Consider the following 18,921-nt stretch of genomic DNA (forward strand, 5'->3'; position numbering starts at 1 on the left):
AATAAAATCAACGCTCAATTCCTGCCCTATGATCAGACGGTTGGGATTGTCCAATGAATGCAATATTTTAAGCAATGAATGGGATAGACAGCTAAACAGTCCAAATGCTGATGTCAAGAGGATACACCCAACCACAAGATATCTAACAAGTTCTTATAGTTATATAAGTGGATCTCATAGTATCATTTCCCATGCAAAATTCAACCAACTACTTGTATCAAGGCTCCATTTCTTTCGCTGTAAAATGGGTGTAAAACAAATTTTATGTTATGCCCGTAAAATTTGTTTTACGCCCATTTTACACCAAAAGAAGCATTGCCAAAGAAAGAAAAAAATTTCAGAGAAGGGCTTGTCTGACTCCTGAAGTCTAGAAATTGCGTTAACAGAAACTCCAGTTCAGGGTACTTCAAAAGAAAAGGACTCATCAACAAAAACCAAAAGCTCTTTTGGCACATGTCTATGTTTCCATTCTTAAATTACAGAATTCAATTACAAGAGCCAAAGCAATTGTAGGGAGAATCCTCAAATGCCTTGTCTAGAATTTCTTCACTACTTATCTCCTTGATTCCTGACATGGGTGTCTAGGTATGTATCTATGTATCAGTAAATGAAACCTCAATGGGAGAAAATTGCTAAATTTTGTTACAGTTGCTCCAAATGACTAGTAATAACTTCTGGGCAAGATGGGGCTTGAAGGAGCTCCAATCGGTTGTAAGGCTGAACGAACTGTAAGATGTAGTCTTCATCTGACGCCATAATTCAATCAACCAACTAGTCAGTCATTTGCCAAAAATAGAAATTTAGATCAGAAACTATACAGAGAATGAATGGAAGATGAATAAGAGAGAGAACCCAACTTTCTTTAACCGTTCCATACAGCCAGCACAACACCTCGTCAGCAAATGCCAGGCATACACCTCCCTGCAAAATTGACACAAACAAGTTTGTATTTTTTTTATAGATAGAGAAACAAGTTAACTTGAACAAATTCAGCTACATTGCATGGTACTTTAGCAGAGCCCATTTTACCCATATTGGATAGGCATTTCATATAGGTCTGAGTATGGACTCTTCAATACTCCCACATTTCCAAATTCTCCCATAGTGTAATATACACACGTCTATACCAACCCTTTTATCTTTTGAGATGTCAAAAGACTCGGTAAATCATTATGTTGGAAACATGCAACACATGCATACAGAACAAACTTGGGGAAGAAAAAAACAATATGCATATCTGTAGGACTAACTTGTCCCATGACTAGAACCTTGGAGTTTGTTGCCGTAATGAATCTACTAGTCACTGTTTAGAAACTCCCATGTCAGTCATCGACTCGTGTCAATCATTGACTCATCCGAGCCGGCTCGGTTTTACCTTGGCCGAGTACTTGCCTGAATCCAAGTTTGGCCCCATCGAGGCAATCAAAAACTCCTTTGACTCGACCAATATAATGAAAAGTTCACTGAGCCAATCATTGACTTGCCCGGCTCAATTCGGTTTTACCCTCGGCGATTTGTTATCCAAGTATTTTAATCACTGATGCCGATAGCATGGCATGGAAAGTTCAATGTAGACAGTACAGTAGTATGGCTACACAACAAATGGAATCAATCCCACTATCAATTTGAATCATGGCAGCTTTACAGTGAGGAAGTAGCTTAGTTTATGAAAAAGTGAGACATTTTGGGGGCTGGCATAAAATGAAGAAAAAGTAAAATGGGTTCATCAGGTGATTTGATTCACAGATATTTAGTACCTGCCAATAGTTTTTCATTTTTACTCTCTGTGTGATATCTTTGGTCGTTAGCCTCTCAGTACGAACAAGTCGGCCTGCATCGTCCCTGCTTCCAGAAAGATGTCAGTGCCATATTAAATAAGATATGGATAATTTTGAAATATAAAATGATGAAATGAAGTAGTACGGTTCACCACAGAGATTTGATGCAATAGCAGCAAGCTATAATAAACGTAGAAAGAATTAACACATTGATACAGTCATCTGATAATAAAGAAAATTTTATTTTTATGTAATTTAGTAAGTATAATCATAAAATATATAGAAAAATATTAAATATATAGAAACACATTAACATTAACCAAATTTTATTGAATCTTTTTTTTTTTTTTTGAATGGTCAAATTTTATTGAATTTAAAAACGAAGGGTTTCTATCCGAACAGATGTTCTCCACAGGCTAGTGCAATATGTGTGTCCACAGCAACTTTTCAAAAAACTGAGTACTTGTTACAAGACAACAACGAAAAAATAGAAAGACATAGCTCTGGCCCAAACATTATTATTACCACCACAATCATTTGAAAATGTTAAATTGGTGGACCCAGATGGGATCCTCCACCACAATCATCTTGCGGAGCTTAGTAGGAGATTCAGATGAGCAAATGCAGAGAGAAGTAGTCTACCCAGATGGGATCCTCCTCCCTATTGAGCTTTATTCCCTCCTAGGGGTATTAAGGAGACTTATCTTCACAGAGAATAGTAGGAGATTCAGATGAGCAGATGCAGAGAGTAGTAGTCTACCCAGATGGGATCCTCCACCTGAGTTTATGATGCTGAATTTCAATGGTTAGAACCTTGGGAACCCAGTTCCGCCTAGTAATGGAGGTCTTATTAAAAGTTATGAGAAAGAAATTAAGTGGGCTTTTTGCAGGCCCTAAGTGTTTTATGGACTCCAATGAGGCAGAGGTCCAGAATCTTCTTCGTGATGTTCTTCTTGTGAATCATACTTGGCTAGATCATCTTATTAGATTAGGGTGATTCTCCCAATGTGGTCGGATGGGTACATTTTTTTTGTAGCATAAGTCTGCCCTGAGGATAATCTCATTTGGCAGCTCAATCCTAACGGTTAAAATGATGCAAATTCTGCAAAGATTGTGAACGTTGCCTTTCGAGATCCATGGATGCTATTGAGGAGATATTTGATATGATAGAGGGCCACGATACAGAGATTCAACATGTTTGGCCTTTAGCCAATAGTGAGGCAGACTGGCTCGCTCGCTTAGGGGTTGATAGAGATGAGCTTATGACTTTCGATTACCTTTCCCCCTGAGGGTTGTGGTCTTTTTGTTTTTGTTTGGTTTCTGTCTTCTTTTTTCCTTAAGTTTGTTTCTTCCTTGCTTTGCTGTTTTAGTGAGGATCTTGGAATTCCCTTTGCTCCTTTAATATGATTTTATTAATATTACCATTCGATATATACATATAAAGCTGAAAGTCTTCTACAAAATGTTCCAGAAGTCAGATATAGAATAATGCTAAATTAAGAAGAAATAGAAAAATGTATAGAAAATGGATTTACCTAAATCCAACAACAATGAATGGAACACCTGCAAGGAATGACTGGATCTGCAATATTGCGAAAAAGTTATCCTTGGTTACATCCCAAACAAACTACAAATTAAAAAAATCAAACGCCGTGCACAAATTATTGAAAATGCAATATACACGAGAATTTTACTAACTACCTCTCTCACATTTATGTCAGTCTATAAGCATAGCAGACAGATCGGCATTAATGACATCATAAAAATAGTAAAAATCATCATGTCATATTAAAGTAGAAAAAGATTTAGTATGCAAAGGAATAATAGCTCCAAATCAAAGACTGATTACACTGTGAAGCATAACAAACAAATCATAGATCTAGCCAAAGCAAAGCATTTGCTTACATAAGAATCAAGGATGAAATTTGCCAGAAACCCCTCACCAGACAATAGGAGGGAAAGGAGAAAAAGAAAAAAAAACAGTGGAACAAATTCAAGGCTAAGGAACTAAGGGTAAAGTGGTAAACAAGTCAATACATCGACTTTTACAAAGATTTCAAAATAAAAGCACATGAGAAAGGACAAAAATTCATGCTCCTGACAGTGTATTTTAAGCCATCACAGTAATGAGACTACGGTTTAGATTTTCGAAAAAAGTTTAATTAATGGGTGCAAGCACAGTAACCAAAAATTCAGAAAATTTTACTCAGTAACAACGGTAAATGAAAGCCATCAATGTCAAGTCTATGCTGCAGGATTCGAGTATGATCAGTAGGGTTCTGCTACTGTGATGGCTTAAAATACACTGTCAGGAGCATGAATTTTTGTCCTTTCTCATGTGCTTTTATTTTGAAATCTTTGTAAAAGTCGATGTATTGAATAAAAAAGAATTAGCAGGGTTCTGCTAAGAATAAAAAAGAATATTAGCAGATGGAGAATGGCGAGGTAAAGCATACAGCACAGTAAGAAGAGAACAAGAAAAATATATTCAAGATATTCTATGTGGTATAATTGAACTCTATACAAGTTTTAGAACCCGCAAACCTATAATTTAGCCGACACTATGAATTTATTGTCGGTACATGTGTTCTGCCATGTCCGACACGACATGCGTGTCTACCTGTGTCGACACTCCTTTGGACACTTTTAAATGTATTGCTAGGAGTGTTAGAGTTAATGTGGGCGTGTGGACACGTATTTGTGCAAGAATCAATAATTTTATGTGTATGTACGTGTCACCATTTCTAGATTTTCAGACGTTGCCATGTCAGACAATTCCTATCAGTGTCAAAACTCGACACACGAATCCGTATCAATAAATTATGCGTATATACACTTTCTATTTTAGCCGTGTCCCTGTTTCTAAATTCTGGGGGTTCGCCATGTCTGACACTCCATGTCAGTGTCTAGTGTCGGACACACGACACTCTTGTCCGTGCCCACAAATCATAGTTGCAAACATATCTGCAACATCCTACTCACACAATGTAAAATATTATATATCACGGTCAATAGATCAGTGGTGCAACTTGGGCCAATTTTTGGGAATTCATGTTGAGTTTTTACCTTGAAATCTGGTCAGTTTCAGGTCGAATCCAATTCTTTTTTTAAGCAAAAAGTCAACCCAAGCCAACCTATGCTCAAAATCCATACAAGACAGATTCCAGATCGAGTAGCTCAAGGATAAATTAACTCAATACCCACCGGCTGTCCACGAGTGCAGCAGACTGATTACTAGCATCAGGAATTAGTCCATAGAAAATAGTAATAATTACTAACATGTATCACAATCATTGTCACCGAATTTATTATATAAAGCTAGGATACATAAGATTGTTAATAAATTGATTAGAAATAAGCTGCTTGGATTCATAGATAATTGTGACTATTTGTCTCCTTGTACATAATAAATGATAATATAAGAACAACCTTTTTCCAAAGATAAATTGATCTTTTCAGAAATATCTTATTTGATCATCTGCAATGTTAATAAATTGATTTGAAATAAGTTGCTTGGCTTCATAGATACTTGTGACTATTTGTCTCCTTGTACATAATAAATGATACATAAGAACAACCTTTTTTCAAAGATAAATTGATCTTTTCAGAAATCTCTTATTTTAACATCTGCTAATTGTAATCTAAGCACGACATCAACTAAAATTGAGTGATCTGAACTGTGCAAAAACATAGTATTGCACATACCGCAATTGTATATTGTAATGTAAATGATATGCCAAGTGTTTGTGCATGTATTACAGACTTTCCACAGAAATAGGTTATAGATTTAGAAAATATTCACATAATGTCACCTAGCCTGAATATTTTTTCCTTGTCATCTAGTATGATTACTTTTGCTCCCTTACAAGCTAAACAGGGTAACAAATTTGTAAAGCAAGCAAAGCGACCAACAGAAATCAGTTGTGCTCATAATAATTTATGGAATCAATGTAATAAAGTAGACTATAATGTTATGTATCCCACTCATACTAGAACATCTGGATAAATGTCCCATACGAGGACCAACTATGTTAATCCACATGTTACTTCTGGAAACACAGACATTCATAAAAACACAGAGAAGACAAAGAATTGCCAAATAATTAGAAAATGCAATATGTAAAAGTCTGTCATGCTACATAACTGACAGATATGTATCCACAACCAAAAATAGATGAAAAAATATACCCAGAATTTCAAAAGCTTCTCTCTTTCATATCTTTCCTCTGTACGATATTCCAACTGTGATTACAAAGTAGAAAAAAATCATTATTTAGTAGCAAGTTTGAAGATTCACAAGTTAGTAGATTGACGCATTGCATGACAAAAAAAACCAATTTTGCATGATAAGATTCGGCAGAAGATTGATGTATAACAGATCAACCTCACGACTTGTCTTCAGTTCCACATAGAATCTCCTTCCATCGTCAGTTGAATCACAGCAGTCCATCTCAGCCCCCATAAGAATACGATGGGCACCTAATTTAGTTTTAATCACGGAACAGTACTCAACATTCGCATCAATATGATGCAGTCCATCTTCATTGGTGCTTCTGGAATCTTCAGTAGCAAGATTCTCGAAAGAATAGCCCCAATAGCACCTGTTTTAACAGGATATGGTTAAATCAAGGTAATGTGAGATAATCTATGTTGCTGGGCAGTGATCATGCCATTAGGTTTGTTTACATGTGTAAGCATTGGCATTCATGAGTGTTTGAACCTATTATTAACATGCCTGCACACACACACACAGATATATATATGAGAAAAGTGTAGCTACACGTATGGGTAGCTAACTTAGCTACTCTATCGGCATAAAATACAGTGGGGCCCACATTTTTCGGTGATGCAAACCATTCATTTGATGGGCCCTCACATAGATAGGGTGTGCCCAAAAAATCAGCTCCATAGGATCATCCCAACCCTACGATTTGTGGAGGCAAAAATGGACGTGTAAAAACCTTCACAAATCTGTCCATTTTTGCCTCCACAGTTTGAAGGGTTGGGATGATCCAATGGAGCTGATTTTTTGGGGACACCCTATCAATGTGAGGGCCTATCAAATAAATGGTTTGGATCACCGAAACAATGTGGGCCCACTGTATTTTAAGCCGACGGAGTAGCTAAGTTAGCTACCCGTACGTGTAGCTACACTTTTCTCATATATATATATATATATATATATATATATATATATATATATATATATATATATATATATATATGTGAGGAAAGGGTTCCTGCTAACGTTAGCAGGTAAGCTTACCTACTAACGTTAGCGTAAAACAAGGTGGGCCCACATTGTTGGGGGATCCAAAGCATTCATTTGAAAGGCCCTTTCATGGATAGAGTGTCCACAAAAAATCAGCTCCATTGGATCATCTTAGGGTGTCCATTTGTGGGGTGAAAAAATGGGCAGATTAGTAGACAAACAATATCTGTCCATTTTCACCCCCACAAATGGACATCCTATAATGATCCAATGAAGCTAATTTTTGGTACACACCTCATCCATGATGGGGCCTTTCAAATGAATGCTTAGGATCAGCCCAACAATGTGGCCCACCCTTGTTTTACGCTAGCTGCTAATGTTAGCAAGAACCCTTTCCTCATATATATAAGAAACAATATATGAGTGTATGTGAGTAAAAGAAACGATACGAAGACACGGGCATGCCAAGGCTTTTCCCAAAGAACCATATGCTGTATGGTCTGATCTTATGGCTTGAATTCATCTAGCACTCTAACAATTTTATTTTCAGAAGTAATACTGCTTCCAGCCACTTTAAAACCTTTTTTCCAAGTGAGTGCTTAATTTCAAGGTAAGGATTTGCTTAACTCTATTAAATGCTCTCATCTAGAACGTGACCCCATCAAGATTAGAAAATACAAGCATGATATTTCAGACTTCCAAGCTATCAACTGTGAAGGACAAACAATTTCAAGGATGCATGAGTGAGAAGGATTTAGAGGAAAACACAAAGTCATCGTTTTTAAGGTTAAAAAACAAAGCTGAATACTGAAGAATGCTAGACATTCTGAACCCATGAGAAAAATTACACGTGAAATAAAACGGTAGGAATAGGGGAGTACCTTCGACGATCTAGCTCAGATTGTGGCCTTTCCGGGAGCTTATGCACATCAAGATAAACGACCCCATTTCTCTTATGTACACCCATTTCCCATGGCTCGTGCCTGACGTAAGCAGTAGCCAATATCTACATATATAAGAGAAAAAGATTCTTTACATTCAAAACACTCTTGACATAAAAAACTATCACAAGAGACTCCTTACATAGCGGGTAACTCCAAATAAGATGTGTACTTTAATATACTACAATATCTGAAACTCAACAGAATTTTATGCACAGTAATGAAATATCAAATAATTTATCATGAATTACTCAATACTACAGTAAATTAAGACAATATTGAGTGGGATGTGTTGGATTAGCAATTACCTTGTTAAGGTTGTTGCGGTAAGTCTGTGGAACAGCACAACAAAATATCAGAATGAAATCCATGTTGATAGAGGTGTCCATCTTACAACAACCCAACACTTGTCGCTAAGAGTATGAAAAATTACGTACATACTTAAAATTTAGATGCATCAAAGGTATATGACACTTACCACAAAATGAATATTCTGAAGTGGAATATTTTTGTTTCTTATGCAAGCAAGAAGGTCACCAAACCCCTGAGAGCCCAACTCTGATTTACAGAAAACAAGACAGAGTTGCCTGCATAAATCAGCACTCATTCACAAAGCTAAAGGGAATACAGGTTTACAAAAAAAAAACAGGTAAAACGGTAAAATCAAGGCATCATGAAATGCAAGAAAATATTTAAATAACAACAATCAGAGCATGGCAGCATTAGGCTCCAAGCTAAGAAATAGTAATTAGGTAAATAGAAACTCTCACTGGTCAGCTGATGAAGTTTTCGTACCGCCAAGTTACTGGTCTAACCCTTGGGGACAAGGATTTGAAATGAATCCAGCAAACTTGAGACAGTGACAGAAATGTACAACAATAAATATTAATATACATAGGGTTGACAATTTGTAGTCAGGGGAGTTTTAGTGGTATATATGATCCAGGACAATACCTAATTAAGGGAGACTCCTACACTCCTAATGGGATAAAGGCTTAGGAAAGATTTTGGGTTAGCATGAAAGACTCAAACACCTAAAGAACTAACCTAGGGCTAGTTTGGCTCTAATTTTATTACGGGGCAGCAGCAATAACGAGACGTTAGATGCTTTCAATAATTAGAACAATCACAATTAACAAGAAATTAACCTCATTCAAATTAATCAATAGGTAAAAGATCCTCTAGGTGGATTGTTAATGGCAAAATTAGTCCTAAACTAGATCTTACCAGAGAAGCGGGATTCGTACCTGGAGTTGGGGATTCGCGAATCCCCGAATCGCGAATCCGAACCGTGATTCGATTCGAATCCCCGATTCTGGGGAACCCCGATTCCCAATTTATGAAAACCCCGATTCCCACTTTATAGAAACCCCGATTCCCAGGCAATTCCCTGCGAATCCCAACTCCCCAGCGACTCTCAGCGATTCCCCGGCGAATCTCCGGCGACTCCCCGACGATTCCCCGTCGACTCTCTGGCAAACCCACGATTCCCGCTTCCAACCATCCCAGGAGCCTTTGATTCCTGCTTTCGATTCCCGCCTTAGCAACCTTGGATTTTACGCATGCAACCAATTAAAAGAACTAAAAGCTAATGCAAATACCGATGAGTTAGATGTAAACAAGGATGAAAACAATAATAATCAATGAAGAACATCAGGAAAATTATCAACAGCAGTGAGGCGTTCAAAGCAGTCTAGATTTAGACTAAAAGGCTATTTCCGTAATTTTTTAGATCTGGACTTTTGGGGTTAAAATTTGTCCAGATTATAATTATGATCTAGAAATGTAAAAGGAAGTAAATCTAGGGTTTAGGGAAAGGTTTTGATCGTAGGTTTAGGCTACGGATCTCAAAAACTAGTTGTAGGGCTTGAAAATGGTGAAAATCTCAACTAGGCTCAAAAGGGGTTTAGGGTAAGGGATCTTGAGTGCTTTAGTTGAGGTTTAATCACAAAACCAATTCCTCAAAATCTCATATTGAGCTCTTGAAGAACAAACAAGATATATGGATTTTGGTTTTTCTGTCCAAAACACAAAAGAAACTGAGATGTACTAACCTTGTTGTTCAGATTTGATAGAGAAAGAGAGTAGATAAGAAGAGAGAAGATGAGAAGGATGGTTCCAAACCGCAAAGAAGAGAGAAGAAGAAAACCCTAATTTCTGGCTTCAACCAAAACGTCATTTCTATTCAATATTCAAAAGTCCCTTACATTGCTTTCATAAGATGTATTTATAAGAAAAGAAACCCTCGAAGATAACTTAAAGTTAAAACTAATCTCAACCATTCATCTAACCCAAAGTAAACTAAATAAAGTTAAAAACCTACCTAAAATAGTAATCTCGCAATATATAGCACTTCCTAAAAACACCTATAACTTGCTCAAATCACATTCAAATCACATTCAAATCATGTGATCTTGGGCTCATTACATAGGTAATTGAAAAACCTTTCTAATAATACCAAAAAAAGCCAAACGGATGAGATTTGATACTAAAAAGTAGGCTACAAATAAATGATGAAAATAGAAGATAAATAATTTAAAAAAAAGAAGCTTATAGCTTATGCTAGAGTCTCCACCATCAGTCTCGTCCACGTCTGCGCTTGTAAACCTTGAATTCTTTCGCATTGTTGATGTCCCCATCAATATATGGCTCAGATTTCTTAGATTTTAGTTTTATTTGCTTAAGTCTAGGTTTTAGTTGGCATTATAATAGGCTGGCTATAAATGTGCCCCATGTTTTAACCATGGCCGCCCACCTTTAGTGTTTTTATGACATCTTTCCATAGTTATGAAATCACTAGGAGGGGGTGACCAGGTAAATAAAAGGGTGAATTTATCATTCAATATAAATCTATACATGGAGTTATAAATTAATTAGGATATATCTCATCTTAGTTTTCCAATGTCCAAATTAAGTAAAGGGCATAATAATGGAAGTACCAAATGAATGCTTCTCTTTATGCACAGTGATGCTTCACTGAAAGATTATATTACCCCATGTCTCATTTCACTTCTTTTTTTTTTGGGGAAACGAAATGTCTTATGTCACATTGAATTTTGGAACTCATCAGATAGTTATATGGACAGTAGCAAGATGTGCCATATAATCAGAGACCAAAAAGTGCATCTTTTTAGATCATTTTTTCCATCAAAGAGTATCCCTGGATAAGTTAGCCGAGATAAGACTTTGTGCACATAAAACATACCTCTCTTTTCAATAAATGATTCAAACCCTTCATTTAGATCAGCTCCAACATCTTCAGAAATAAGGCGCTTAAACAGTCTCTAGCAACACAAACAGAATAAAGAGTGTACAGATCAGAGGAGTAGCAGCTTAATATAAAAATGAAAAGCCCAGCCAAAAAACGAAGGAAAAAAAATATGGAACTAATCTAGAACATGCATCGAGCACCGGATTAACAAGACGGGAGTAACAACAGAGTGCAGTTTTGGGGGCTGATACAAAAAAGATGATCTTTCCATGGATAAAATGCAAAATCAACTAGCATTGAACCACACCATTGGTATAAAATCCAGTATAAACTTCTCAGAATAAACCATATGATAGATAGAGTTAGAGACATCCAACTTGAACCAGTTTTTATATTTTTTATAATCAAAATATAAAAAAGATGTATGAATTAAAGACATGACGCTTGGCTTACCAAACTGCGATCATCAAAATAGACATCTCCACCTTCCACGCGACTATAGCATGCAAGTTCACAAGGCTTTCCAATCATGTTAAGACTTCAACATAGTTAGAAGTGACTCAGAAAAATAAAACAAAATATGTGAGTACTGAGTAGAGGGAGAGCCTTGGCGCAACGGTAAGGTTGCTCCATTGTGAGTCTGTGACCTAGTGGTCACGGGTTCGAGTCACAGAAACAGCCTCTCTGCAAAGCAGGGGTAAGGCTGCGTACATCTAGCCCTCCCCAGACCCCGCAATGGTGGGAGCCTCATGCACTAGGCCGCCCTTTTTTTATATGTGAGTACTGAGTAGAATTCACATCACCAAAGAGATAGAAAAATACACTACCTCCTGAAATGCAATATGTTTACGAGATAAAGTTTCTTCGCTCTTTGAAAGCCTCAGCTCCGACACAAAACGCTCATCATTACGTCCATTTGAATAAGAAAATTTCGAACCAAAACCATAGGGCTGCCTTTGAAAAGATCCAGGTCGCGGGAGTAGGGGTGGGCCAAACCCTCTATCGTTTTGATGTCCAGACTGCCAACGACCACGTCCAAAAGTTCCTCTCGTCTGGTTGTTAGTATTTCGAAGAGGAGGCAGTACTGCATACACATTTTAATTGAAAAGGATACACGTAAAATAAGTAGATGAAAAAATTCACGGAAATACAGAAGGAAAAATTGAGAAGCTTCATATCTCTCAATGCAAATATCATGTGCCATACACTGTCAAAAACGCCTCAAAAGTTATGTGACTAACCTAATCTCTCAATGCAAATATCATGTGCCATACACTGTCAAAAACGCCTCAAAAGTTATGTGACTAACCTAATCGAGTAACTATTTTCCTAAGAAACTGAGGACTAATGAAATGAAAGGAGACAAAAGTAGCAAATTTATTGAGAATTATACTTTCACAAAAAGTGTATCATCTAGCTGTTTATTTGACATGTTTATCGAAACTGTTTTTTTATAAAGAACTTTAATCAACGCTGCAACAATCAGAATAGAGTCCCAAAAGAAGAAGATTTAGGCACATTTACATGAAAAAAAATGCATGCATAGATGAAACAATAATGCTTGTATGTACATGCATATGTATATATACACAAATAATAACCTATAAAGATATGAATATAAACATTGTCTTCAATATTTAGAAATTGTAGAAGTTTGTTTGCTGAGCTAGTGACTGCCACAGCATCATCGGGGAAAAAATCACGGTCAAAATCGGGGGGAAAATCACGGTCGTATAAAGCCGACTTTATTTCAGGGGAATGTTCAGAAGTGTTGCATTAACAAGTAAATGGAAGCCATGGTAAGCACCAGTTGGCAGCTATTTTCCAAATTCCGAAGTATGAACTTACGGGGAACCAACTAATGGATCCAATCACCAATAAGAGGACATTAGTGACACATCAAAAGATTCCTCTGTACTATTACACGTGAATATTAAAAAAGCAGTCCATCTTTCTCATGACAGTGGCACTATTCTCCATGTGTCAATTGTCAAGAATGTTCTGAAATAAAACTTCCCATCTTTCAAGATCTTGTAAAGTTGATTTTCATGGAGATGCTACTTCTGGGAAAATTTGCACCTCACGGGGCCACAAAGAGTCAGTCAAGTTTCTCAAGAATTGTCTAAAGCTTGGAAGACAAGAATTGAATAGCCGAATCTCAATCTCATAGGTCCTAGATTCCACGGGAGTCCAAGACAATTAAGACATGCTTAGCTAGTGGGGTCAAGTAAACAATAGGGGAGTACTAGTCACACCCTGCAAATTGAGTTGACTAAAAGGAGTTCCGTGTCAACATGGTTAGATTTTAAAATGAAAATTGGTACCAAGTATTTTCCTGTAACAACTGATAAGTTGGAGTCAAACATTAATTCATAATGTCATGCCATACATCCAAATTTAATGAAGTAGGATGATGTCAAAGATTAAAATATTTCATGAATTCCAAGATGGAGAGTGTAACGCCAAATGTGTGATTTGTGGAGGATCTTAGAGTCGCCATTATCTTGAAACAAATCAAAGATTGGCAATAGGAACAAGGGAGAGAATCAAAGTACAATACTGAAGACCTCGAAGACTGAAAATAGTTCACGACCCAAGATGGATACTGTAACACCAAATCGCTTGTGATTTGTGGAGGACGATAGAGTGAGCATTGACTTGCGACAAATTTAAGAACCAAAGTACAATACCAAAGACCTCAAAGACTGAAAATAGTTCACGACTCCCAAGATGGATACTGTAACACCAAATCGCTTGTGATTTGTGGAGGACGATAGAGTGAGCATTGACTTGCGACAAATTTAAGAACCAAAGTACAATACCAAAGACCTCAAAGACTGAAAATAGTTCAAGACTCCCAAGATGGACACTGTAACACCAAAACGCTTGTGATTTGTGGAGGAAGATAGAGTGAGCATTGACTCACGACAAATTTAAGAACCAAAGTACAATACCAAAGACCTCAAAGACTGAAAATAGTTCACGACTCCCAAATTTAAGCCGTGGCAATAAGATCAATCCATAGGATAAAGTGGAAGTCAAGTAATGAAAAAGATAGATTGCCATGACTGCCACTACTAACTAGCAACCACCAATTGAGGTGGACAGCGCAATGCCCTCCATCCAGTCTATATAGAAAAGAGGGAAAAAAAGGAGCGAAGGTGAGATGAAAATTCCTTCATCTAGCTTAGAGGAGTAACAAAAGCCCCAATTCATCAAAGCACCAATAGTAGACATCAAAATACTTTTTTTTATAAACTCTTGCATTCTCATTTAAGAATTAACAGAAAGGTATTCAATTTTAAAGCTACGAAGACTAATGAACATCCATTAAAATAAAGTGTTAGAAATGAAGTTAGGGTTAGAGAGAGGAAGAAGAAGAGGAATGGAGAGGATGGAGAGCCTCGACTAGGGAGCTCCTCATGAATATGATGTATATATAGGCCCAAACTAGGGCAACAATGTACAATGACTACAATACCCCTAACTACTACAAGTAATGTCTAAACTACTCTAATACATTATTCAATAGAGAGTATTACGATCCAAGTAAAGACCGATCATTCAAACTAAAAATATATATAAATTCTAACAAAAACCTTATAATCGATAATCTAAAGGCCTTCTCAGTAAAAAAAAATCACATAGGATACAAGCAAATTGAAACAGGAGACCCAAAAAAACGAATAATGGAACCCTGTGTCTACACTCATAACCTAGCACTTAGGCCCTGTTTGTTTTGGATTTTGAGAACTGATTGTAAGTCCAAGACTGCTTACTGGGCTCAAATTTACGTTTAATTCTGAGTCGAACAATCAGTTTTGGACTCACAGTCGGTCCTCAAAACAAACAGGTCCTTACTATAACATTCATAGCATTGATGCCAATGGTTTATACCTAGCTTGCATACCGAAAAGGAAGGAAACACAACCCCCATTTATCTATCAATCAAAAAAAATCATAGATGATAACAAACTGTTCTAGTTGTTTCACGAAAATTCAAGAATGATTTCCCACATCGGAAGCGGAGAAAGAAAGTTCCTGGGTTATATGTTATAGACCCCCATTCCCTGTGTAGACACGTTTTAAAAACGGGGAGGGCTGCGGCCTAGAACCGGACAATATCTACACGGTTAGTCGGGGCGTTACAGATTCTATGAGTCTCTCTCACGTCGACCACACCGTACACAACCAATTTCAATTTTGTGTCATTGTACACATACAACACAGTGATTCCTACACCCAAATTCAGTTCTTCTAATGTTCTGAAGTGAACATGATGAAGAACCAAACTGTTATGTCATATGTGCCTAGATGGGCACCACCTGGGTGGAATAATTTAGTTTACACTAGTGTAACTTGTGAGTTTGTTATTTAGTTGTTTGATATGGGTAGGACTGTAGGAGTCCTAGAGATAAGCATTACAGTATCAAAATTGGTTTGGGTAATAGTTTTAGAAGAAGTGATAAGTGGCCGCAAAGTGAGTTTTCTATTTAGGACCTGTTCGTTTGAGATTGTGGCAGCCAGTTGTGATTATTGGACTCAAAATTAATGGACTCCAAATGTAATTTTGAGTCTAGTAATCACAATAGGCTGCCACAATCCCAAACAAACAGGGCCTTAACATATAAGTAGTCTTTTTCCAAATGAACGAAGAAGTTTATTCCAGAAAGTGTGTCTTTTCACGCAAGGAGGACAGACCATTACATCATAGCAGGTCAAGAGGATGTGTTTGGTTGCACAACAGGATTTTGTTTGAATTTGGGATGCCATTCCTCGTTAGTCGTTTGGTTGCAAATATTGCATTGAACTCTCCGGAGGCTCCTGGGATGTCCATCTCTCATATCTGCTGAGGTAGCATTCTTGTCCCCTCGTCATAACTTTGAACAGTGTTTAAAGACAAGGATGCGGCGCGGCCGAAGAAAATCCCAGTCGACTCAGCAAGACGCGGTCGAGTACTCGGTTGAAGCGGCTGAGTACTCGGGTGACGCGGTCATAATTCTGAGAAGTCAAAGGCGTTTTTATTGACTCTATAGGGCAAAGCGTGGAATGCAGATGCAGCTCAACGCGGAACTCGGACAAGGTAAAAGGGAGTCTACTCAGGGGAGTCGCGGAACTCGGACAAGGTAAAAGGGAGTCTACTCAGGGGAGTCGACGTAGACGCAGGGGAGTTTTAAAACTATGACTTTGAAACCAAAATCCACAACAACAACAAAAAAGGTGAAATTTGGTTTGAAAAATCTTAGGAATTGTGTACATATTCCACTACTCTCTGATTCTATGCCGCGCATCCAAAATTCAATCACGCTGCAAGCTGATTTGGGTTCGTAACACATAGCAAATCCAAAAAAAAAAAAAAAAAAGGAAACCCTAAAGCAGTAAAAAAACGAACAAACAAAAGATCCAAATGAAAGAAACCCTAGAAACTCACCAGGCAGAGGAAATGGACTAGTAGCTAATGTTTTGGAATAGGCTTCGTTATCAGAATCGAATAAATCTCTCTCTTCGGATCCAATTTCCTTTTCTTCTCCTCCAGCATCATCTTTCTCTTCTTCTCCATCGCTACTACTTGAACTTCCGCTCCCACTACTCGTATCTCTACCGCTGTTATTAGAAGAAGAGGAGGAGGAGGATGAAGAAGATGAGGATTCGTGGCTTTCTTCTTCCTTTTCTATCTCGATATCTTGCTCTGAGAAATCCATGATAATATCTGAGATCGAGATCTCAAAGGCCCTCGGACCTGAAATCAAACAACTGTGGTTCAATTCGATCCAAGCTATGTTTAAGTAGGTGGTTTTGACGATTTAGATGTCTGACTCGGGAATACAAACAGAAGGGCGAGTCGAATCTGTGGTTTATGATGGGCCGTAGATCCGACTGAAACCCGAATTTTTTTTATTATTTTTTTTTTTTTTAGGGGTAGGGAAGATGGTTCCTCGGGTTGGGTCGAGTTGAGGGTTGAGGACAGCCCGGCCCAACCCGACCCCCACTGAAATTGCTCCCCAACATTTTGTGAAAAGCTTTCATCAGCCAATTAAGGAGGCAAAGACAGCTGCATTTGTGCAAATATCAAAATATGGGTTTGCTGATAACATTTCCTTCTTCTTTTTTTCAAGGAAACTGCAAGCCTATTATATTGTGGAATTTTTTAATAATAGATTTTTTCCTTTAAAATTATTAATTTCCATAGTTTCCTTTACCTTGCCTCCAAACTCTTTGTATTCAGTTTGGTTTAGACGTCAATCAAGTTTTAACAACTAAGTGAAATTTTCTTAGTCTTGATCCATTCAAATCTCCTATACTGATCAAATCAGATTCAAATTGATCTTCGAATCCTACTTCCTATGTCTTGGACACGTTTTATTTCATATCAGATTGACGATATTAGTACACCATTAGGCTCTGTTTGGATGCTTAAGCATTATTTGAGCAAGTAACATCCATGGAGGGTAAGAATTTTGCATGCAATTAAACCCGTGGTAAATCCATGTAAAGCCAACTACTTCATTTTGTTTGGATGCAAGTTAACTGGGGGAGGGAGAACATGAGAGAGAGAAGGGGAAGATTACCTAAGAAATTTATTCTTTTTTGAGTTATTTCACATGGAAATCCCAATGATGCCACATCACCCAACATTCAATTATTAATGTCATTTTTCGTCTAGTAGTCGTTAGGGATTTTGATGCTACATTGGCAACCAAGCACCGTAAAGTGCTTGACATTTACTTGGAGTTTATTTGCGATTGGCATCCAAATAGAACCTTAAGATTCTTAAAAGAGAGCAAGCATGAATGTGAGCCAGTGGCAAAGGTGGGGTGTTAGGGGCAAGTGAATGACTTACTGAAGAGAATAGGGGGGCTCGGGACTTGAGAGAAATAATGACAAAATACCAGAAGTAAGAATCTTTTGAAAATGCCCATGGTTTATTTCGACTAAAATACCTCATAATAAATACCCAAGTTAAAAAAAAGGGAAAAAATACACTTAGACCCCTTGTGGTTTCTGACAATTTCAACTTAACCCCTAAAGTTTAAAAAGTTACAAGTAGACCCCCTGTGGTTTCATTGGTTTTTTTTAACCGGGCAGAGCTGACGGTGTGGGGGGAAAGACCAAAATGCCCTCGTCTTCCCCAACTGAAAATTAGGGTTTTCATACTTGAAAACTAAAATTGGGGTTTGAATCAAACCCTTGTTGATTTATCAACATAAACTCTCCATTAGGAGTTTTTTTTATCTTCATTCACATAATTATAATGATTTGCACAAAAACCCTAATGTTTTAGGGCTTTATTTTTTGCTTTTGTCAAAAAAAATTTCTTGAAGACGGCGGTGGCCGGAGGGGCGATGGGAAATGGCGTAACCCTAATCCCTCTGCAAATGAGGGTATTTCTGTCTTCAAAATATTAACCATGGTTAGTTTTAGTCTTTCCGTCAGGTTAAACTGACGGATAGTTGACGGAGGGGGTGTACTTGTCACGTTTTGAAACCACAGGGGGTCTACTTGTACCTTTTTAAACTTTAGGGGTTAAGCTGAATGTGTCAGAAACCACAGGGGGTCTAAGTGTATTTTTTTCCTATAAAAAATTAGAAGGTATTTTTGTAAATCGGATTTATGACTTCTCCATATCTAATTAATAAGAAATACTATGGTTGGGATCCCGAACTAAATCATATTTTAAAAGGGAAGCGTTGCAATGTTTTGATATTTCCGCCCAAGTTTATTGGCTTTCAGTATTTAAAGGGCTTGTGAGAGCTTCTTGGGAACTATAATAAAAGACAA

The 18,921-nt window shown here is 37.4% G+C and overlaps 1 protein-coding gene across 1 annotated transcript; it reads right to left on the minus strand.

The window, feature by feature from the left end:
- Nucleotides 1–421: 421 nt before the first annotated feature.
- LOC143884908 (glycine-rich protein) lies at nt 422–17,142 on the minus strand. Its single transcript, XM_077388761.1, has 13 exons — nt 16,574–17,142; nt 11,970–12,226; nt 11,596–11,661; nt 11,137–11,215; nt 8,410–8,489; nt 8,240–8,263; nt 7,872–7,996; nt 6,163–6,379; nt 5,967–6,020; nt 3,314–3,360; nt 1,758–1,842; nt 858–921; nt 422–746 (listed from the first exon to the last, which is right to left on the minus strand). Exons 1-13 carry the CDS (start codon nt 16,842–16,844, stop codon nt 643–645), a joined length of 1,473 nt encoding a protein of 490 aa, XP_077244876.1. The 5' UTR covers nt 16,845–17,142; the 3' UTR covers nt 422–642.
- Nucleotides 17,143–18,921: the final 1,779 nt, after the last annotated feature.

Source organism: Tasmannia lanceolata, unplaced genomic scaffold (assembly GCF_043159265.1).
Source record: "Tasmannia lanceolata isolate RefF3 unplaced genomic scaffold, GAP_Taslan_0.1 ptg000008l, whole genome shotgun sequence".
NCBI lineage: Eukaryota > Viridiplantae > Streptophyta > Magnoliopsida > Canellales > Winteraceae > Tasmannia > Tasmannia lanceolata.

Coding starts and splice junctions, on each gene's coding strand:
- LOC143884908 (XM_077388761.1), bottom strand. CDS start 16,844: ATGGATTTCTCAGAGCAAGATATCGAGATAGAAAAGGAAGAAGAAAGC. Junction 11,662..11,969: donor AACATATTGCATTTCAGGAG/GTAGTGTATTTT, acceptor ATGATTGGAAAG/CCTTGTGAACTTGCATGCTA. Junction 1,843..3,313: donor TTCATTGTTGTTGGATTTAG/GTAAATCCATTT, acceptor TTCTGGAAGCAG/GGACGATGCAGGCCGACTTG.